General features: G+C 41.0%; 1 protein-coding gene across 1 annotated transcript in view; it reads right to left on the bottom strand.

Annotated features, from left to right (window-relative positions):
• Nucleotides 1-621: 621 nt before the first annotated feature.
• Nucleotides 622-23,040, bottom strand: part of GPALPP1 (GPALPP motifs containing 1) — a 49,796-nt gene continuing 27,377 nt past the window's right edge. The window contains exons 4-8 of the mRNA XM_075591109.1: nucleotides 22,621-22,729; nucleotides 7,723-7,854; nucleotides 7,148-7,312; nucleotides 4,086-4,184; nucleotides 622-2,427 (exon numbers count right to left, since the gene is read on the bottom strand). Coding sequence (XP_075447224.1) covers nucleotides 2,209-2,427; nucleotides 4,086-4,184; nucleotides 7,148-7,312; nucleotides 7,723-7,854; nucleotides 22,621-22,729 — 724 coding nt within the window. The 3' untranslated portion in view covers nucleotides 622-2,208. The remainder of the gene's footprint in view (nucleotides 2,428-4,085; nucleotides 4,185-7,147; nucleotides 7,313-7,722; nucleotides 7,855-22,620; nucleotides 22,730-23,040) is intronic.

Below are 23,040 nucleotides of genomic sequence, written 5' to 3'. Positions count from 1 at the left end.
TCTATTTTTGTGTACAGGCATACCCCACATTAGCGTACGCAATGGGACCGGAGCATGTATGTAAAGCGAAAATGTACTTAAAGTGAAGCACTACCTTTTCCCCACTTATCGATGCATGTACTGTACTGCAAACGTCATATACATGCATAACTGATGTAAATAACGCATGTGTAACAGGCTCTATAGTCTCCCCGCTTGCGCACACCTTTGGTACAGGTAGGGAGCCGGTATTGCTGTTCAGGACGTGTTGACTGGCGCATGCGTGAGCTGCTGTTTGCCTATTGAGCGAGATGTACTTACTCGCGAGTGTACTTAAAGTGAGTGTACTTAAACCGGGGTATGCCTTTACATTAGTTTTAGGTTGTGATATCTTGTAGGGAGACGAACATTCATGTTCTTCATAGATGAAATGATAGTATTCAGAGCTTTCTAAACCTTAAACCACTCTTCAAGTGTATGGTCATCTATCAAGAACCCTAATGTTGGTCCCCTAAAAGGTACCACAAAATACAACAAATCTGCATTTCTCCAGGACCAACAAAGGCTGCAGTTCAGTTTGAACTGTTCTACTTTTAGCACTTTCTTATGTCATGGTCAAAAAGACAACAGGAATTAAATCAGTACCTTCAAAAACACATTTTATTAAATGCATGTACAGAACAAAAAAATCAAATCAGAAAAATGTTGGCTATGTTGCAGTTTTAATCATATGCTGTACAAACCCCATACCAATAATGGCTTAGACATTGTTATACATTATTTCTTAAAAGTAATGCCTGTGGGCAGATATTAAACATGCAACATCTCCTTTACCGACACATTTGCTGGGATTTAAAATCAATGGCTGTTAATGCTTAATCGGGGTGTGATACACCGCACTGCAGATTAATGAATCTGCCCTTTTGTCCCAAGTATAAGAACATTTCTGTCTAATCAAACGTCTTCACATAATGAGGTCCACAAGAGCGTTGTGCCCAGCAAAAAATAAACAAAAAATTAGGATGCTAAAATCATGCCTGGATTAGGAAAATAAGCAAAAAATGGACAATTGAGATTATTGATTACGTCCCCTTTGGATCAGCATCGGGCATGGTAATGGCTAGTGGCCAACACCCGTGTTGCCAGCTCTCTCCAACCTCTTTACAGAGATGAAAATGTGACTTGGCCCTCCCTTCTGTGTCTTGTGCTTCTCACTCAATCTCTCCTGCATCATCTTTCCCAATCGGCCTGTTATTCACCTCAAACTACTGTACTAGGCAGGCCAACCGGATTCAAATCCAGGACCATTTACAGTTCACAATATAAAGACATTCAATGAAAAGAGTGAAAACTAGAAGACATTCTTCTATAATAAAAAAACAAACAAAAAAAAGGGTGTACAATGTTTCTGAAACGCCCTTCCTACGTAGCTTGTTATAATGCTTTTAAATGTTTTAAACCCATCACTACAGAGGCGCTTTCATTACTTGGTTCTGCAATGCCTCTACCAAAAACATGTTAAAGAGATGGACTGAATAGCTCATTCCACCTCTAAAACACCGCTTGGTTTCCTGAGAGTTTCTAGAGATGACCAGACATGCATATGATAAAGAAATGATGTCAGCTTATGAGAAGCAGATCCTATTGAAAAGTAAAGCTTTAGTTAGGTCTTGTACATAAGCAGATTCTCATTCCCTCAACACTGCCATTTACAAGGCTGCATAGCAAACCCCACAGGATACCATGAGATTACAGCAGAAGATACTGGTATAAAAAAAAAAAAAACAATTTCTATCTTTGGGAAGGATGATTCTTTTCAGCTGGAGGATAACACAGCGTTAAAGAGAAGGACATTTAAAACAGACACATACTACTAAATCTAAACACACATCCTTGTCTGTAAAACATCTGGAAATATATGTGAGAGGGCAGTGTGTAGCAAGGGCATTTCTTACTTGAATTAAACACTTACACCCTTCAGCACTAACAAGGTCAAGAGCAGTGCCTGAGTTACAGGCTTTGCCAACTGATCGTATCAGTCCCACTTGCACTGTGCCCAGTTTTACTTGCATCAAAAACAGAAGGGAGCCCAATTGCGAATGTCCATTGCCTTGAATGCATAGCAGAATCATTGGCATTACTGCAGTATTATTTCCCTATATATGCATGCAGCAGCAAAGCATTCATACAAAATCCTTTCCTGCATTCCTCCCCATGCTTCCTGCTTCCTTACAGAAACATACTGCTATTTCCATGTGAGAATTTGGTATTCAAATCTTTCGACTTCCGTATCAAGGCTTTCTTCTGAGCGTCGTCAAAGCGATTCACTTTAAGGTCTTGGTCTCTGTCAAACGGCCTCCTCTCCTGCTGCTTATTTTTCTCTTCCTCTGCTTTCCTTTTTAGTTTTTTATGGTGAAGATCCATGAGAGATTGTGATCTTTTGGAATCCTGACAGCAAAGTGTGGCAAACACAAGCAGAGTACAAAGTGACATATCAAATATTGACAAATGTTTTTGATTTCCAATTTTATATGGGGATTCATAATCTTTGTACTGGCCTTTTTTGTAGTATAAAAATGGAATGTGTTCTGCAGCTTTCCTGATTAGTTAAAGCTCAGATCCATTACTTAATTGCAGTGGATTGGGGACTAATGAGTGCGAGTGCGTATATGTATAAATGTGTGTATGTATATATGTATATGCAGTGGTTGACAAATCACCAAAAAATCTACTCGCCACACAAAAAAATCTACTCGCCACCTAGTACCAAACGTGTGCTGCTTGGGCCAATATTTACTCGCCCGGGGGTTAAATCCACTCGCCCGGGGCGAGCAAATGTATAGGTTTGTCGAACACTGTGTATATGTATATGTATATATGTATGTGTGTGTGTGTATATGTAGATATGCATATGTGTGTGTGTATGTGTGTATGTGTGTATATGAGCATATGTGCGTATATGAGCATATGTGCGTATATGAGCATATGTGCATATATGAGCATATGTGTGTATATGAGCATATGTGCGTGTATATATATATATATATATATATATATATATAAAAGAAAGTGTAACATGACTCCTATTGCACATAATGATAGTGAAAATGTGTTATTATGGTATATTCTAAAACATACAGAACACCTACAAGCTCATATTGAACCCCCAAAATACCCACAACATATATATAAGCATGTAAGTTTCACAGAGGAGTGCTACTGAGCATGGCAATATATTATATATATTTAAAACCAGAGACATAACATAAAACACAGACAAAGCTCAGTGCACATCCAGTAAAACTTATACACGGTACAGTGCCTAAATATACATGTATAGATAACTAATAAATAAAATGGTCTTTTAGTTTAACATTTTGGCCAAATTGTTGTAAGCCCCTGAGCCAACTGCACGGCAGACCACATCTCAAGGGTCCCTAACACCAATATAGATTCTTAATAACCTGTGCATTGGCAGGAAGAATGATTTATAGTAAATCTGTCAAAATTAGTTGCAAAGTTCTAAGTCTGATAGAAGCTTTTATTAACCTGTACATTACCAGGAAAAGCAGATTTACTATAAATCATCTTCCTGGCAATGCACAGGTTATTAAGAATCTATATTAGTGTTAGGGACCCTTGAGATGTGGTATGCCGTGCAGTTGGCTCAGGGGCTTACAACAATTTGGCCAAAATGTTAAACTAAAAGACCATTTTATTTATTAGTTATCTATACATGTATATTTAGGCACTGTACCGTGTATAAGTTTTACTGGATGTGCACTGAGCTTTGTCTGTGTTTTATGTTATGTCTCTGGTTTTAAATTATGGTATATTCAACAGACAAGATCACATTCAGATTGTTCACTGAAACACCTACAGTATGGTCGTAACATTTACACAGTCCATATTGTTGCTTATTATTATACAGTACCTTTTTCAGTAATTCCTTTGTTAGAAGAATCCTCTTTGCTCTAGCTAAAGAACCATTGCAATGTGAACAGTGGCACTTTACCCGGAGAGCAAATAGGTAGCCCTCTCTTATGGTACACTTTAATCTTTAATGTGAAAGCAAAGGGAGACAGGACTTTCACTATAACACTTACATTGTAGGTGGATACTTGGTCTGCCAATCTTTTGTCTCTTTCCGATAACGGGGCTTTTTCATCACTTTTACTGGTTGACACTTTTGCCTCTTGTTTCTCCTTTGATGTCAAGAGAATAAATAAATGTGTATTAAAAGTAGAAAAACAAAAACAATTAATAATATATATGTACACACAATATATGGTATATAGCTATGCAAGGCTCTGTGGGGCACATGCAATGTATTGCATACGTATATTTTTTTTTTAGAACAGTGTTAAAAAATACAAAAGTTACTCTGTATTAAAGCAGCAATATCCTCTGTCCGTTATTTGTAATTATTGGGACTTCTCAAGGAGTGATTGACCCTTAGCCCACTTATTATATTTTTCCATAGTGTTCGTACGCTGCAGACGCGCCAGTGCATAAATGTAACAGTTATGATGCTCAAGATCCTTATTCAGTGGCTGACCACCACTTGTGCTTATTCAACCCTTTGCTACAAGTTGGACTAGCAACGTCTTGCACAGTAAACGGATTACATTCACAGGAGGAAGAGGTGACCAGTGGAGTCTCTCAGCGTTGTATACTAGGACCGGTGTTCATTAATATCTTTATTGGTTACATTGCACATGGCCTGGAAGGGAAAGTTTGCCCTTTTAAAGAGGACACAAAGATCTGCAACAGGGTTGACTCTCCAGGGGAAGGGGGTAAACAAAATGAATAATTTAGGCAACTACACTTTAAGGCCAAAAAGCGCACAATCATGTACAGTAGTCTCGGTTATCAGACCTAAACGGGGCCGATACCGTGTTGGATAACCAAAAATGACGGAAAATACGAAAAGTATTATCCGACATCTGCAGCCCCCCCCTTCTCACTTACCAGGCTTACCGGTGGCAGAAGAGGAGGACCGAGGACCACCATGTCAGCAGGGGCGTTACATGGCGGGCGGCGGCAGCGGCAGAGCATTGGCACCACGTGAGCAGCACAGGAGAATGGACGGGAAGGAGCGTTCCCCAGCGGTCCGACCAAGAAGTCTTTACCGACTTGCGGTGTCTGCTGCTGCTACAGCACAGCTCCTGCCCGGCTTTTCTCCTGTGCTGCTCTCATGGTGCCAATGCTCTTCTCCTCTTGCCGCTTCCGCCACCGCCTGCCGTGTAACACCTCCACTGCTCTGCTGACATGGTGGTCCTCGGTCCTCCTCGTCTGCCGCTGCCAGTAAGCCTGATAAGTGAGAAGAGTGGGGCCGTAGATGTTGGATAAAACGGATAGTCGGATAACCGAGACTCTACTGTACTCGGGTCACAAAAATACAAAAGCAGACTACAGGATTAATGGCACTATAATGTCAAATACTATAGAGGAGACACTGGGAGTCATTATTTCAGTTAACGTAAAAATAGGCAAGCAATGTCACAAGCAATGAGGAAAGCAAGCAGGCAGCACGTTAGGCGGAGTAGGGAGAAATATTAACAGCAGAGTGTGCTAGTGTTGCCACTTCATAGAGTATTGGTAAGACCTCACCCAGAGGACCGTGTTCAGTTCTGGATAATATATCTCCAGAAGGACAAATAAATTGGAGACTGTGCAAAGAAGGGCTACTAAAATGGTGCAGGATCTACAGCACAAGACTTAACACGAAAGACTAAAGGGCCGTAATATGTACAGCTTAGAGCAGGGGTGTGCAAACGGAGGGGCGCGGCGCTTACAGAGGCCCCCGTGCTCTTCTCCAAAACATTTAAATTAAATTCCTGGGACCGCGCAAGGACTCTAAGTTTCCTTACCTTGTCTCCAATGGCTTCGGGTAACACCTTGCCATGGCAACGTGACCCCACAGCGTAATTTGACACCGGAGATAAGGTAAGCAGGGGAGCGCGAGCAGGGGTGGGGCGAAGCGCAGGCAAGTGGGCACAGACTGAAAAGTTTGCGCACCCCTGGCTTAGAGGATAGATGGGAGACAGGGACATGATAGAAACGTTGAAATTCATAAATGGTTTCAAAGTATTGGAGGCAAGTATATTTCAATGAAAGAGAAGTACTAGACCAACATTTCCCTCTCTGAAGCTGGAGGGTGGCAGGCTAGGGGGAAATGTGAGGAAGTATTTCCGGAAAGGGTGATCGATTCATGGAGTACTCTCCCAACACAGGTGGTAGGGGCTAATACAGTAAGGTTATTAAAATTGCTTTGGATAAACACAAGGCTATCCTAAAACACCAAAAAAAGTCACGCATCAAATAGGGTCAAGGTTTTACAGCAGATAGGCAATGGGCTGACTAGGTGGGCCTAGTGGTTCTTATATACCCGATTGTATGTTTCTTTCATGTTGGTGCATTAACTCCTCTGCTGCCAAATGGAACAGCAATGCATTGCTTTGCAACGTATTACTGCTGCCTCTGGCAGTGATGGTGTTAAAGGGGTTCAGGGCAAACAAAAGAATCAGCGTTTCTTCATGACCAACATTTAAGATCTAGGCTTCTTTAGTATGAAATGATACAAATTTCTATTTATTAGCAGCGCTTCCAGGACTAAAATAACAGGGTCGAAGATACCTCTGATTACATATGCTAGTTCTTGTACAACAGAAGGATGAAAGTGAATCTTGATGCTTAACCATAAATATAAATCGGAAAAATAAAAATTAGTTTATTATGGTATATTACTGAATGGCCCCTCAGGAGGACCATACATATGCTTTGTGTAACAATAAAAGTGAAATAATGAATTCCTGCAATGTGTTGTTTATTGTATTATCCTCTTTTACAGCTTGGTTTGTTTATGTACTTATTTCAATTACATCCACATCAAAAAAACTCAAAACACCTGCCACCTTGATTTTGGCCTGTTGAAAAGAAAACTCAAGAACACAGATTATAATTAGTCTCGGCTCCTCTTGGGAAAAGCAATGGCGCTAATCATTTTCAGATTTTATTTTAATACTAGAATGTAGGGCTGTCAATCTTGCTAGCCGAAAACAGTTGGATTCTCAACAGACATTAATTATTTGGAGAGTGGATAAAGTCATGGGCAGACAGATTGATGCACTAAAGAGCAGGCAGAGAATAAATAAGTAATCCTCACCTCAGCTTTTCTTTCCTTGTCAGCAGGGGTATCTGTCCAAGCAGTTCTGTCTCCAGACTTTTCGCCAGCTCTTCTCTTGAAGGTTCTTGGGCCCAGTACAAAGCCTGTCAGCTCAGGGGGAAGCTCTGTCATCCACGACTCTCTTGCAGGCTGCTTGGACCCATCCTTTAATAAGACAATCAAAAAAGGAAGCTGAACATGCATATGTATGTATGCGCGTGTTCAGATGTGTCTAGCAACTACTGTTGTAATGAGCTCAATATAATGCTTCCAATAATAAAGCATCCAATTAAAGCAGCATGTTATCCTAGATGTGTATGCAAAATGAAGTTGGGACTACTTCTAATGATACTCATGTCATGAGCCAATGGAGTCATAATAAGTGGTTGTGGAAATGCAATATTGCCTTGAAGCACTGCTTTTGTGCTAAATTAGTTCAAATCACCAAAAGTGATTATATAGAGATTTTAAAAACATTCCAAATATTTTGTTACCAAGGACACAAGCGTTAAAAATATTATGTAAATATACTGTGGAACGGAATTTTTTTTTATATACAAAAAACATAATCTTACATCATCTCCTACAGTAAGTTTTTGCTTCATTTTCCTAGCCCTGCGCTCAAAATCTTCAGCAACACTGGATTGGACAGGACCTTTTGCAGGAAGTGGGCCAATGACATCTTCATCCTCGCTGCTATCTCCAGCCTTTAAATAAAGTAACAACATGGAAATTGAGGTAACAACATAATAGCACAAATTTTAACAAACTGTGATTCACCAATTGCTAACCATTATTGCTTCCTCATGTCCAATATACACATTGTATTAGGAGTCTAAAATACAAATACATTCATTCTAAAAAGTCTAATCATGTGTGTGTTTGACTATTTCTTAATTACGAATGGTTTTATGACACAAAATAGAAATGTCTAGGTGATAAACAGAGCAAGGTGGATCACTATATGATTCTGTTACATACATTAACTAGCAACACTTTATTATTATCATCGTTTTTTGTGTGAAGCGCCAACATATACTGTTGCAATATTCCTAGATTTTGCGAAGGCTTTTGATACTGTTGATCAAGTTATCTTGCTAAACAAACTCCAGTGCTCTGAAATAGGGACACATGCTTTAAACTGGTTTCATTCCTACCTATCAGATAGATCCCAACATGTGTCCACCTCAGGCTCTAACTCCAACCCCCTGGATATCACCTGTGCTGTCCCGCAAGCCTCTGTTCTGAGGCCCCCTACGCTTCTCAGTGTTCATTAATGATCTTCCTACAGCTTGTAAGGGAGCTTCGATACACATGTATGTGAATGACAATCTTATTTGCCCACAGCCCTATCCTCTGACCATGGACACATATTATGTAGGTAGAACCACACGCCCTTTGAGGGTAAGAATATTGGGGCACCTCAGACATCACATTGGGTTTGGAATCACAATGTACCATTACATTTTTTAAAAAGTGCACAATTCGAACCCCAATGGTCTTGTCTATCTTGGGATAGAACAGGTAGATCTAAACTGGAGAGGAGGCAACAGGCTGTTACACTTGTCACAGCGTGAATCATTCTGGATACACAGATTAAACCCATTACATCCTTACGGTTTAAATGTGGATTTTGATTTTAATGCCTTTTTAGTATGATTATTATTGGGTATTTCCCTTTTCATCTGTTATTTTTGAAAAATGTTACCCTCTTCCTTTTTATGTCTATTATATACTTAATTTTAAAGAGTGTGTATTATTTATTTTCTGTATTTTTATATAGGAGTAGGATGTTATTTTTGATATCCCTATGAAATTAATGACTAATGATATTTTCCTTTGTTTTTAGAATTACCACACTTCCAATTTTTTCATTGTAATTGCAAATAGTGTTTATATGTCTTTTATTGTGTAAATTAAATATATTTGTGTTTAGTATTTTAGATGTTTAGATGTATGACTGTATTTGGTTAATTAGCATATTTGCACACAATTTGAGAAACGATTAAAGTTTCCCTTGTTTCATTAAGAGTTTTTTCACTCCCCAATAGGAGCTTTGTATGCTCATACAGAAAGTTTTCTCTTGCTTTATGAGGAACCATGTTGGTAGGGACTTTGAAGCATTTTTCTTGTTTACCTGGTTCCTAACCAATCACGGGGCATGACGTCAGCGACATCGGAGGAGAGTTTAAAAGAAGAAATAAGGCACAAAGAAGCTCACACGAACCACTGAAGAAGCGCCTATGAGTGAAACGCGTTTGGGGATACAGCAGAGATGCCTGGAGACTTAGAGGTTGTTTTGGTGGACTGTTTTGAGGACTGTGGACGTATACCATCTGTTCCTACCTGGATTTGGACTGCTGACTGTGGGTGGCCACCACAGGCATCTATACCAACCAGGATCCCAGCAGCCTTCCATTACATCTGACCCAGGGTGGTCTAATTGCCTGTCTCTGCAGCACTTCTGTAAGTGTAACTATTTATGTTTATTTAATTAAATCAACAATACTTCACTATTTGTGCCTTCTCTATTCTCTATGCATGGAGTCCTCCTCCTGACTCTGAGGGATCTACACCCAGAGTTGGTCACTTGGAATAACCACACTGCCTTCTTGCCTCTGTACTATTGTGAGTGAAAAATCCATATCACTACACTATTATTGTATATTATATACAGTGTGCACTATTTGTATTTTTTCTTCTTTTATATATTACTTGGATGTATTTGCGCTCCTGATCCTCTGTTCTATCCTTCTGTTGTTGGGACTTCGGATTGAGTCCCCTCTTCTTGAGCTGCACTACCCTCCTCTTATATAAACAATATAATTAAATACTTAATGTATCACCAGTGTGTACATAGGGCACTCATGGTGTGTGCGCTTGTTTTCCTTTTGCTCTGCTTCCAATGAAGGAGATACAGATCAGAACCAACTCTAATACTACCCTATCCCCTGTTACTAGTTTAAAATATTTGGGCTTATGGCTTGACTACCATTTAACATTTGGGTTGCACATAGATACCCTGATATCCAAAACGTATGCCAAACTAGGTGTACTATATAGGAACAAATTATATATATATATATATATATATATATATATATATATATATATATATATATATATATATATATATATATATATATATATATATATATATATATATATATATAATGTGCTGGTCAGAAAGCGCATTGCACAGCAGATGCTGATGACAATTATAGACTATGGGGACATAGTATATGGCACGGCACCCCAAACTCACCTTTGCAAACTTGATACCCTCTACAACTCAATATGCCGTTTTGTTCTCCAATGCAACTACAACACAAATCACTGCGAAATGCTCAAAGAACTAGATTGGTCATCACTAGAGTCTAGGCGCAAAGTTCATCTTTCCTGTCTTGCCTTCAAATACTTTCTGGGCAAGCTACCCGCCTATCTGCACAAGCTCCTCACCCTTACCAGATGCAGCACTTATTATCTGAGATCTGACTCCAAAAGACTGTTCATGGTCCCACGGTTCAGCAAAGCATCCGGACGCTCCTCCTCCTCTTACCGTGCACCCCAAAACTGGAACAATTTACTGGAGACTCTCATAGCCACCACCAGTCTAAGTTCTTTCAAATGTAAAGCCGTCTCACATTTTAATCCGGTCTGTAACTGTTATATACGCCTATAATACATATTATCTTTAACTGTGCATGCAATGTCTTGTATATAATGTACAGTACTGTATAACCCTTTTCCCTTAATGCAACTATATATTTGTAACCATATATTTGTCACTATAACTCTGTGCCCAGGACATACTTGAAAACGAGAGGTAACTCTCTCATTGCATTACTTCCTGGTAAAACATTTGATAAAATAAATATTCTGCAGCGCGGTCCAATGGGTTATGTATATTACAACAACACTTGAGACCAGATTGGAATAGTTTACATTATGTAACGTTCCACACTTTGCCACGAGAACACACAAGATTAGATGTATTTCGACAAATTAAAAGTTTCTACTATATATCCAACTAAGAAAATGAATCAACGCTCTCCTAGTACATCAAATAGGTAAACTCAGGTGCACTGGGATATGGGCATATGTAAGAAACTAAAGTTAACACTAGGTTAACACTAGAACCCAGATGACTGCACTCAGAGTGTATCTTAAGGGTTAATAGTTCTACAGGAGTACACTGATTTAGTTGTTAGCAGGTTCTATTTAGAACCTACTTTTGGGATCCTATATAATAGCTCTGACTGATAACAACAACTCAGTCAGTTATCACCCATTTTGAGCCACCTTATCTGGGGATTTTAACATTGTTGTGTTATATTTTATTCGTCGTCGCTATGAATAATTATAAATAAAACTGTTTTATTTTCTGTGTCTATGAGATTTATACTCACTTTAATGTGACAATTGAAGGGAGTTAACGAACTCCTTAGTGGGATACTGTATGCCCCGACTACGACAGTTAATTCACTTACACTCTGAGTGCAGTCATCTGGGTTCCAGTCTTAACCTAGTGTTAACTTTCGTTCCTTCTCTACTATATATCCATACAAAACAGGGCACATACTGACTGCTATTGATTAATATATACAGTATATATAAATATATATACATTTTCTATTTAGTCATAAATAACTTTTGAAAGCTAAAACAACAATACCATTAAATCAAAAAAAAAAATTTTACTACTATATTTAGGATTTGTGACTGGAACACTATGTAAAATAGGTTTATATACACAGGAACTCTAGGCAGTTGGAAATATTATTCAAGAAGTCACACTTCCCAAACATTACACGCACTAAGTTTATACTACCGGTTTATATTAATGTGACAAAATTTAACTAATTGCGTTGGGTATGAGATAACACCAGAGTACAAATGCGGTTGTTTTGATAACTCACTTCATAGAAGCATGAAACAGGATACAATACAAATTCTAAAAGTGGACAGTTTGAAACTGTGCCCAGATTTTATAATGCAACAAGGAGACTTATTCAGCGAAACCATAATAATTTAAAACGGGACGCTTCTAAACAGCAAGACACACGAGTGAAGTATGTGCGGATACATAATCCCCGCCATCAGAATGAAAAGTAGAAATAAGGAATGTATGACAGCGTTGGATAAACTATTTATTTTCCCTACTTCCTAGTGACTTCACGTTACCTGCACAGCTGGAAATGCAGATAAATCACAAGTAGATCATACTGGGTCACAGAGAAGTGATTAATGGTGGAGCTGCAATTGCATAGTCAATTAACACAAAAGGGCACTTTTTAGAAATGCTTTGAATTTCGTGTAGTTTGATTTATTTGGTCTGCAGCAGGTGGTAAAAGTAAGATTATTTGAGCAACATCACATAGCAAGGCTCCTGATTGCGTTCAATGTGGCACGGAGACATACACAATGTGACATTTCTGCTGTTCTAGTAAGTGGGTTTCTGCTCTGGGTACATACCATTGTATATCGCTTTGAAAAATGTAGCTGTAACACATTAATAAATGTATATTCACACGACATGAGCTAAACTAAACTACAAGTCAGAAAGTGGCACACATTTGTATTTTCTACTCAGCTGTCTGGAGGGAATTCTGATGTCGGTTATGGTACTGAAAGGCTCAAGTGCATTGATATTCATTAAAAATCCCCCTGGGGTTTAATTTGTCGGAGAGAGGACAAATCTGCCCTTTCCTCACTGTTGTCTTAAATGCCCGATTACTATAGGAGGAAAGGACAGTTATTGGCAGAAGCCAGAGGCATTAGTAATGAGTTCTAGTGCACTTCTTGCATGGTCATCCATTACATTACAAATCAGGGACCAAGCATTTTACTTTATATTTCCTTCTGGGTTGTTGCACTAGTGCACAAGTATACTACTGGTATTTGATAGAGTTTAACCTGTTACAAAGCGTTGTAATATAAAAAAATATACAACCAATATTAAAAAATAACCAATATAAAAATAAATAAAATCAGGTGTTGAACAATTTAGTTTAGATCAAGAAGCCACCTTTGTATTTGACCATAGAGATCCCCCCCTACTCGACCAATACAAACCTCCCATTATGCACTACAGAGACAATGACTAACACAGAAATCCCCCCAACAACCAATATAGAGACCCCCAACAACCAATATAGAACCCTTAAACATACAGTCCCCCTACTTCACCACCAATGACCAATACAGATCCCACCAACAACCAAAACAAACCCACATGAATAATACAGACCCCTACTCTCATACTCTGAGGACTGGCAACCCTCTCCGTTTAGAGCGCATGTCCATCACTGTGCTGCTGCTCAAACTTGTGCTCCACAATGCACCGTGCAACACAACGTACTGTGGGGAGCGACACTGGGAAGCAGGGTAATGATAGAAAGTTGTACCACGAAAGCAGTCGTCCTTCAGTTCGCTCTTCGGGTATGTACCCGACATAGTAACCTGGCACCCAAGATATATGAAGCCATGTCATTTTTATAATGCACTGTAAAACCTATTTGACTTGGTTGACAGTAACGTCACTTAAAAATACATTGGGATAGATTTTAAGCACTTTGGAGAAGAGATACATACTACCATACACTGCATTGTTATTTACAGTATATTATACAGAAATTGTATATTTTGATTGTACACTCAAAAGTAGGACAAGATTTAAAAAAAAACAAAAAAAATTTAAATCAATGTTGCCTCTGATTCTGAGAATCTTTGAAAGTCCATATAAAAAAAAAAATAACACTTTTAAAATAAAGATGAAAAAAATAAATGTAAAAAAAAAAAAAAATACGCAGATTTCCTTGCCACTTAAGATCTAGGTTTTGTATCTCGCTCTCTTTTGATCACCACAAACTGTTTCAAGTCATAAGCATAGTAGCTTCTCTGTTCCCTGCTGCTTTCTACAGCTGCCAGAAGGGGAATGGAGCGGAACACAGCTCCCCAATCAAAAGTGACAGGTGAATTAAACATTTTCCTTCATATGCCTATTCTGGGAATTAGAGATAGACCCAAATGTTTCAAACTGTATTTGTTATCAAGGGGTTATGCATGTCCAAACACTCAATGTTAAATAATATAGAACTTACAATAAGAATTAAATTCCTGCATAATAAATTCTTGCACAAGGTCAATAGCCTATCCAGTGTGTAACAGATATAGTACAATACTGCACACAGCATGAGCACCAGCTCCAAAAAACAGGCAATCTAATTTGTGAAAGTTACAAAAATAAAAAGCAAACACTTCGTTGTCTTCCCCCCTGATTTCAGATACCTGGAATGAAAGTGCACAATGCAGAACCAGTCCCTTTGTATTCTCCTTGCACTAAAATGAAACAGAATATCTTAGGAGATTTAGCTTTTCTATTTGTATTGTAGTGTATGTCTTTATTTATATAGCGCCATTAATGTACATAGCGCTTCACAGTAGTAATACATGTGGTAATCAAATAAAAAACAGATAATATAAATAACAGATCATGGGAATAAGTGCTTCAGACATAAAAGTAACATTTAGGAAGAGGAGCCCCTGCTCCGAGGAGCTTACAGTCTAATTGGTAGGTAGGGAGAACGTACAGAGACAGTAGGAGGGAGTTCTGGTAAGTGCGTCTGCAGGGGGCTAAGCTTTATATCATGTGTCCAGTATTATCCACAGTGCTATTCATATGCTTGTTTAAGCAAGTGTGTCTTAAGGTGGATAGAGAGGGTGCTAGTCGGGTATTGAGGGGAAGGGCATTCCAGAGACGCGGGCAGTCAGTGAAAAAGGTTTAAGGCGGGAGAGGGCTTTAGATAAAAAGGGGATACAAAGAAGACATCTTTGAGAAGAACGCAAGAGTCGGGATGGTGCATAACGAGAAATTAGGGCATTTGAAAATATTTGAGACATTTTCTATACCACACATCTGAGACATTTATCTACGGTGTTACCGCACTCCGCACCCGGTATCCACTCTGGGAGTATCCATTTGACGAGATGCTGATGCCTAGGAGAACTTATAGTGCCATTGTGAGAGGGGCCACCTGCCTGTAGGAGATCTTAGGGCTGGGAACCACTGCGCCCGGCGGCGCGGGCGGCCGCGTGAGCGTTTCCCACCAGCAGGGGAATCCTTCTGAGCTGGTCCCAGTCCCCCCTCGCTGCACGGCTCACTACGCGCTGTGACGCGTCAGCCACCAGGGGATGCAAGAAAATTGTGATCCCGAACGGTGACGCGTCACATGGTGCGCTGATGAGCCTATCAGCAGCGGGAGCGGGAGCTGTCAGACAGCTTCCTACACACGGTAAGGGGTGGTGTGTGTGTGTGTGTGTGTGTGGGGAGGGCATTTGTGGGAGAAGGGGGAGGGAGCTGCTTACCTTCCAGCAGCCTGCAGCAGCTCCCACCTGCAGCCCGAGCCCGAGGAGGGAGGGGAGTAGCGGGTCCCTCCGTTCAAACCACGCCCCCCCCCACTCCGGCTCCCTACAGACCGCATATCGCGGTCGGTGCCTGTCAGTGCACCGCCTATGATAAATGGAAATAAACCGTGCGCAACTACTAAACCTCTAGAAACGTCAGTATTGAAGTGCAATACCTATACCCTTTTAATTTGTGAAGCCCAAAATCAAGGCCACAAAAAACCACAGTGAAATTCAAAATAAAATAAATTACACAACCGTGTGTTCAGTGAAGATGGCGTCTGCTGCTATAATAATAGGGGGTGGCTCAGCACCCCCTAACACACTACAGAAATGGAAACAAAAAACAGCGCACAACGCAAATAGTGAAGTAGGTATTACAAGTGTGTATTGAATAAAATTATAGGAAGTCTGTTTGTTGCAGGCTTCACCGCAGCTCGACACAGTGCTGCTTCGTTCCGGGACGCCACGTGATGACGTCACTGTGTCTGCGACCCTTCGATCCGTCGGCAGTCTTTACTACGAAATCGTTGGAAGAACCTTATCTATGATCTATGTGCTTTAGAGCATTGATTTTATTATCTGCATCACTGTGTGGAACTTTTATCCTGAGAAAGACTGTTTACATTCTTGCCGACGGATCGAAGGGTCGCGGACACAGTGACGTCATCACGTGGCGTCCCGGAACGAAGCAGCACTGTGTCGAGCCGCGGTGAAGCCTGCAACAAACAGACTTCCCTAATTGTGTGGCGGTTTCGAATAGGGAGCCCCAACAGCCACTTGTGGACACTACCAAACCCCTAGGGGTACCTCCGGGGGCTACCATCAGGAACGGAGCCTAGCTGTCTTGAAGGGCGAATCCCTATGGAGATGACGTCAGCATGAGAGGGAGATCCTAGCAGAGTCCTGGTATACAGCTGCTGCTGAGAGTGCCCGCTGAGAGGACATACTACACCAATTCCACACCAGCAACATCGAGTGGTAACCAGTGTGAACACACACTCAATGCTTACTTAATCATACTTGATGTACGCAGTTTATATATAATTTTATTCAATATACACTTGTATTACCTACTTCACTATTTGCGTTGTGCGCTGTTTTTTGTTTCCATTTCTGCAGTGCACCGCCTGTCTGCAGTGCGGGCGCGCTGACTGAGGGAGCGGGGCCTTAGCCTAAGCCTTTGAAGACCATCAGAGGGCACTTAGACGGCGACTTCGTTCCTGACCAGCTATACAGTCGGTGTCCGGTAACCCATGTCTCGTCACATGATATGCCTCTAATCATCTTATCTGATGTACACAGATTACTCTCCGGTTATTAATATTTTTACTTAACTACAATTTACTTCACTATGAGCGGTTTGCGCTGTGTCTTTTTTTACCTGGTCTCAAGCTGAACTTCCTCTGCCTGGTTCCTTCATATTTCTGGGAAAGCACTTGGTCTCTACCAATTTGTGGATCACCAGTAGGTAGGTGGGCTAGATCGAATATGGAATATTACCAAACTTTAAAGTTTTGTTGGGGTGTGATTTTACTCCCGTAGAAAATTTAGTTTTAGTCTGAGTCCATGGTATCGGAGACCGCGCGGAGGCGTATGTGCGGGGCGCGATCAGATTGCCTTAAGGCATTGATCGCGCCCATAGAACGCACGGGCACACACGGGCGGAGGCAGGAGTGAGCGCTGTCACGTGAACGGTCCACCCAATGAGGGCGAACCAGCTCTGTGACGCCCCTAGGCACGCCTCCCATGGCGCATCTACCTTGGACAGAAAATGCACCCGCTTCACGCGGGTGATGTCACAGTCTCTGCACGGACGTAGGCACAATGGCCCGGGCTTAAGATTACCAAGTATTGTATGAGCTTACAAAATTGTGGCTTCTGGCCAGATGTGTTTCTAAGATGGAAAACAAAAAGAGAAGATTGTTGTGTATGTGTGTTCCATGAAAGCTGGGCCACAATTCCACACACCTTTTCAAATCTAATTTTCGATTCAAGGACACTCTGACTTACTGAAAGTAAAGAAGCTAGCTGTATGATCCAGACCACATTTTTTTTTACAACTCCACTGTTATTACTTTTAGGTAATTTCTTGCGATTGGCAATTTTCACATATGAAATTATTCGATAATGTAAAATATAAGTAATACTGCACATTGCTCTGTCTCATCTTCAGACTGAGATATCCTGGTGTGAAAAACATATTTGAAAGAAACATTAGTTATTGTGAATTGGTGGCAAACTGATATACCAAACCCGCATCCATGTAAAGGGTACACTGAAGAAAGCATTTCATAATAAGATGCCCGGTCTGCATCTACTGATACTATAACAGACATCCTTCCTTCTCAGGCCTCTCCAGCACTTTCTTGGACTTCGCTCTCCATTGTCCTTCTCCTTTTCCCCTTCCTCCTTGTGGTTTATAATAATAATAATCATAATAATAGCATGTTCTTGTATAGCGCTGCTAGTTTTACGTAGTGCTTTACAGAGACATTTTTGCAGGCACAAGTCCCTGCCCCGTTGAGCTTACAATCTATGTTTTTGGTGCTTGAGGCACAGGGAGATAAAGTGACTTGCCCAAGGTCACAAGAAGGAGACACCGGGAATTGAACCAGGCTCCCCTGCTCCAAACTCTCAGTGCCAATCAGTGTCTTTACTCACTGAGCCACTCCCTCTGCCCTTTTTAACCAGCTAATTTCTATGAACACGGGGATTCCAAACTATGGGTCCTATTCAATATGGTTCGAGGCGGCCAATTGCACTGTGATTGGCCCAAACAGCCAATGTCAAGCTGTGCCTTGTGATACAGTTGTAATAAGAGGACTGGGAATATCAAAGTCATGCAGAATGAATGTAGAAAGAAACGGTCTGTGTGCATTCTCCAAATAAGCTTATATTGGAAAGTTCACACATCAGACTAAACTAAAAAGTTAACCTGTCAAACATTTCTGGGAGAAGATCCTTTTTTGTTAGGACAAACTCTGATTTAAGTACAAGAGCCGAGCAAACTTGGAAACAAGCGGACAGTAAAAGACTATTTGGCTCACAAACTCAATTGGTCAAAATCCAATTACCCAGGTGCCAAAGTTTCGGTTATGTATTTTATACTTTGATTTTTTGGGATGAGTTAAATTTATTGAATGTACAGTTGCATTATAATATTTTAACAATGCCACAGAGTATATAAGTATCAACCTTACAATATTCGTCTTATAGAATGAGATCTAGAATTCATGGATGCTCTATGCATTTGAGTATTTATTGAAATGTGCTCTGGACTTTTTTGTCCCATAATTATTAAACCAATATATCCATAAAAGAAAATTGTTCATCTTATACCTATTCGAATTTATGGATTGAATGCCTTTTTTTTTATAAATCACTCCCAAATCATAGACTCTAGATACAGATGTAAGACTTCTGCTAGGTCATTTATTAAGTGCAAATATACAAAGCATCTTCTAGTATTTAAATGTAAAAAAAAAATTGACGTATCTTCTTTATAGTTTCACACCTTGTCCAGATGATGCTGATTTTATTAACCATGGAACACTGTTCTATTTCTTACAGTTGCCAGACAGAGCATCTGGTTCTGCCTTGGAGAGGATCCATCCATTTATTAACAGATACTGGCCACTTGGATAGAGGAATTGCAGCTTCCTGAGTGCTCCGAGTTAATGTGCAGTTTCAAGAGGGGATAGGTTTAACCTTTGTTGCAAATCAAAACTGTCATTTGTATTCCCAGAATAGGCAGCATTTTTATTTTTACTTTTTTTTAGGCCATATTGAAAATAACTTCCCAAATGAAGCAGATTTGGATAACAATAAAGTGCGCTCTATCTTCGTCTGTACTAGAGCAGAGGAGCACTAACTTTTGTTGCTGCGCTCCCCCAACTGCGCGCGCGCCACCCCCCGCCTTGCCTCCGGTGGTGCTCACACCCCCCCCTTACCTTGATGCGGTGTCAAATGATGCTGTGGTCATGTGATGTCACGTGACCCGCGGCATAATTTGACGCGTGTGCCATCACATGACGCAGAGTCCTGAAGCCGGAAGAATCATAGTAAGTTGAGAGTTGCAGAGGTCTCATGCGATCCCCCGGCATTTAATTTAAATGCTTTGTGAAAGGGCGCAGGGCCTCTGCAATAATCTCCTTTCTCCCCAGAGGCGTGCCCCCCAGTTTGCACACCCCTGTACTAGAGGTTTGTATGTAAATGTACATATAAAGAGTGCATTGATACATGGGAAATCAAGAACAAAGCTCAGCAATTCAAGATTACTGAGAGAAAGGCAGATAAGCAAATAGGAAAGATCCGAATAAGGCTAAGTCCATAGTGAATTTAGCCGTGCGGAGGCGCGCTGAGGGAAAGCGGGTGCTTTCCCTGGCCTTAGACCGCGCGCCATCCGGGGGTGTGTCGGGGGGGGGACCTGTGACGTCACGGAGCTGGTTCGCACGTGACCGGCCCTGCACTCCAGCGAGCGCAGAAACTAAAATTTTCTTAAGACACATGCTTCCGCACGCCCGAGCCCCTGCTAAAGCCGCTCTCATTGCGGCTGCAGGGGCTCACTGCCGAGCAGCAGCGCGCCTCAGCACGGGTCAGCGCCGAGGCCTAAGAAACACTAAAAAGTCAGGACAGACTCAGATTTATACTTTAAGGTGCAAATAAATCAGTCTCTTAACGGCAACCTTTACATTTCTCAATTAGATATAAACTTCAAATAAAAGCGATTTGTATTGTATTTTCTGTGACATCTGTCACTGTGCTTTTGCATTAGATTTACGGGCCCAAATTGCAAGTCTGTTTAAAATCTAAAAAATAGATTCATTACGATCTGTGAGCAATGTTTATTTTCAAAATGCTTTATCTTCAAGCATATACCAACACATAGTGCAAAAATATATATCAATGGCGCTCTACACTAATAAATTATAGACATATATTAATAGTAATGAAAATATACAACCAGTGGTGTGGATGTTTCTCCTGGGAATAGATGTTCCACATGTGATGGGAAAACATGTAAGGGAAAAAAATCACAACATAGTGTAATACTGTTAGGCATACATACAAACATATAACATAAGACGGACGCTGAGAACAACAGGTGACCAATTACAAACACATTTAATAAAGCATATCATTAAAAATACATAAAATACATAAAATAGAAACTGTTAGGACTCTCCAACTCAGGTGGGGGTACCTGCTTACCAGAAGTAAGAAGGTTACAGGCAGTGGATAATTAAGAGTATCCCCTCTATGGATGGCTGCTGCTCACCGGACTGCTGGGCTCACACGTGTGTTGTATGCCGTGGTGCTTGCTCCCTCTGTTTGTGACATCCGCCTCTGTGCGCCGTGGACACGGAAGATTCTCGTGTTAGCCGGGGAATGGCAGTTCCCTTCTGCTCGGCTGCTGGAAGCGCGCCAAACGGAGCTACTGCAAGCGCGGATGGATATCCGCCCGAATTCGGCAGTCAACGAGCATCTGCTAGCAGGTTCCAAGGGGGACAGGATACACCACTGAGTCTGGAGGACCTCTCAGAGACACCCTACGCGTTTCGAAAGTCTAGCTTTCTTCCTCAGGGGTAAACGTAGTTTTTTTATACTACGTTTACCCCTGAGGAAGAAAGCTAGACTTTCGAAACGCGTAGGGTGTCTCTGAGAGGTCCTCCAGACTCGGTGGTGTATCCTGTCCCCCTTGGAACCTGCTAGCAGATGCTCGTTGACTGCCGAATTCGGGCGGATATCCATCCGCGCTTGCAGTAGCTCCGTTTGGCGCGCTTCCAGCAGCCGAGCAGAAGGGAACTGCCATTCCCCGGCTAACACGAGAATCTTCCGTGTCCACGGCGCACAGAGGCGGATGCCACAAACAGAGGGAGCAAGCACCACGGCATACAACACACGTGTGAGCCCAGCAGTCCGGTGCAGCAGCAGCCATCCATAGAGGGGATACTCTTAATTATCCATTGCCTGTAACCTTCTTACTTCTGGTAAGCAGGTACCCCCACCTGAGTTGGAGAGTCCTAACAGTTTCTATTTTATGTATTTTATGTATTTTTAATGATATGCTTTATTAAATGTGTTTGTAATTGGTCACCTGTTGTTCTCAGCGTCCGTCTTATGTTATATGTTTGTATGTATGCCTAACAGTATTACACTATGTTGTGATTTTTTTCCCTTACATGTTTTCCCATCACATGTGGAACATCTATTCCCAGGAGAAACATCCACACCACTGGTTGTATATTTTCATTACTATTAATATATGTCTATAATTTATTAGTGTAGAGCGCCATTGATATATATTTTTGCACTGTTTAACACCTGACTGGGGTTCAGGGATATATCACAGGCTGCCTACACATTAGGATAAAGCGCCACCAATTTGTTTTTCATCATATACCAACACATAACTTAACAAGTGAAAAATGCAAGACGCACCACCAGAACGAAAAAATAAGAAATGAACTGGAGAGGGGGCAACTACAAAATTTGCTTTTAATAACTCATCTGATCAAATGACCGGCAACAAAACGGAGCCGACATGTTTCGTGCATGTGCACTTTATCAAGGCTCCTTGAATAAACCTCCCCACGTGTAAATGTAAATACCTCGTGAACCCGGAAGTAACCAGGGACCGTGTCACGTGACGCACCGTATCTATCACAGTCGTGTCAGTGTGTAAGGTTACAAACTACAATTGAATTAAAAAAAAAAAAACTCTTGAATAAACTTTACTCACATACAATCTAAAAAAAGAAAAAAAAACTGAAACAGATGCACGGGGAGGACAAAAATGGGTACATTCTATAAGAACACCACAAATAATTCTGCCGGCTGACTGTAACCAAGACGCCATGAACAAAGTGTTCATGCAGCTGTAATCTCACACCGTATCGTGGTCACAGGAACAGGATATCTTGCTATGTCTATGTCTGACCCTAACCTGGTTCTTTGCAGACTGAAGATTCTCTCTCAGGTACAGGGGAGATGGACTCAGGCCCCCGCTCTAGTATATACATAATACATAAAGGGAAATAAAGAGGGGTTACATGGATAAGTACCTTCTCCTTGAAGCCTGGAGGATTAGAAGATCCACTATTGCCACCATCGTCTTCACTCTTTAAATCTATGTTTCTAAAACTAGGTGGTAAGGCAGGGCCTGTAATGAGCCTGAAACAAAGAAGAAACTCAGTTACTGAAATGAATGGTGAATGAATACATAATTATCAAACTTTTAGCACGGTGCTTCCGCCTTCAAATGTGTCAGGGCTAGCAAGCAGATACAGTGTGACTCATTTGTACCCCAGCTGGGTTTCCTACTAGATATGTGAACGTTCTCTTTAGCAGAAACTGCGGGAAAGCAGCGTATCTGTCACTTGCCGCTGGAGCAGAAATACTTTAACCGCACAATGACTTGCACTTAAAAGGAGACAGACCACAGCGGCAGACTCTAGGCATTGTGAGGCGCAAGTATCGAGGTT

The sequence above is a fragment of the Ascaphus truei genome, chromosome 3 (genome assembly GCF_040206685.1).
Source record: "Ascaphus truei isolate aAscTru1 chromosome 3, aAscTru1.hap1, whole genome shotgun sequence".
In the NCBI taxonomy this organism is placed as follows: domain Eukaryota; kingdom Metazoa; phylum Chordata; class Amphibia; order Anura; family Ascaphidae; genus Ascaphus; species Ascaphus truei.
The sequence above is the reverse complement of the archived record's forward strand: the minus strand, read 5'-3'. Positions and strand labels throughout refer to the sequence as shown.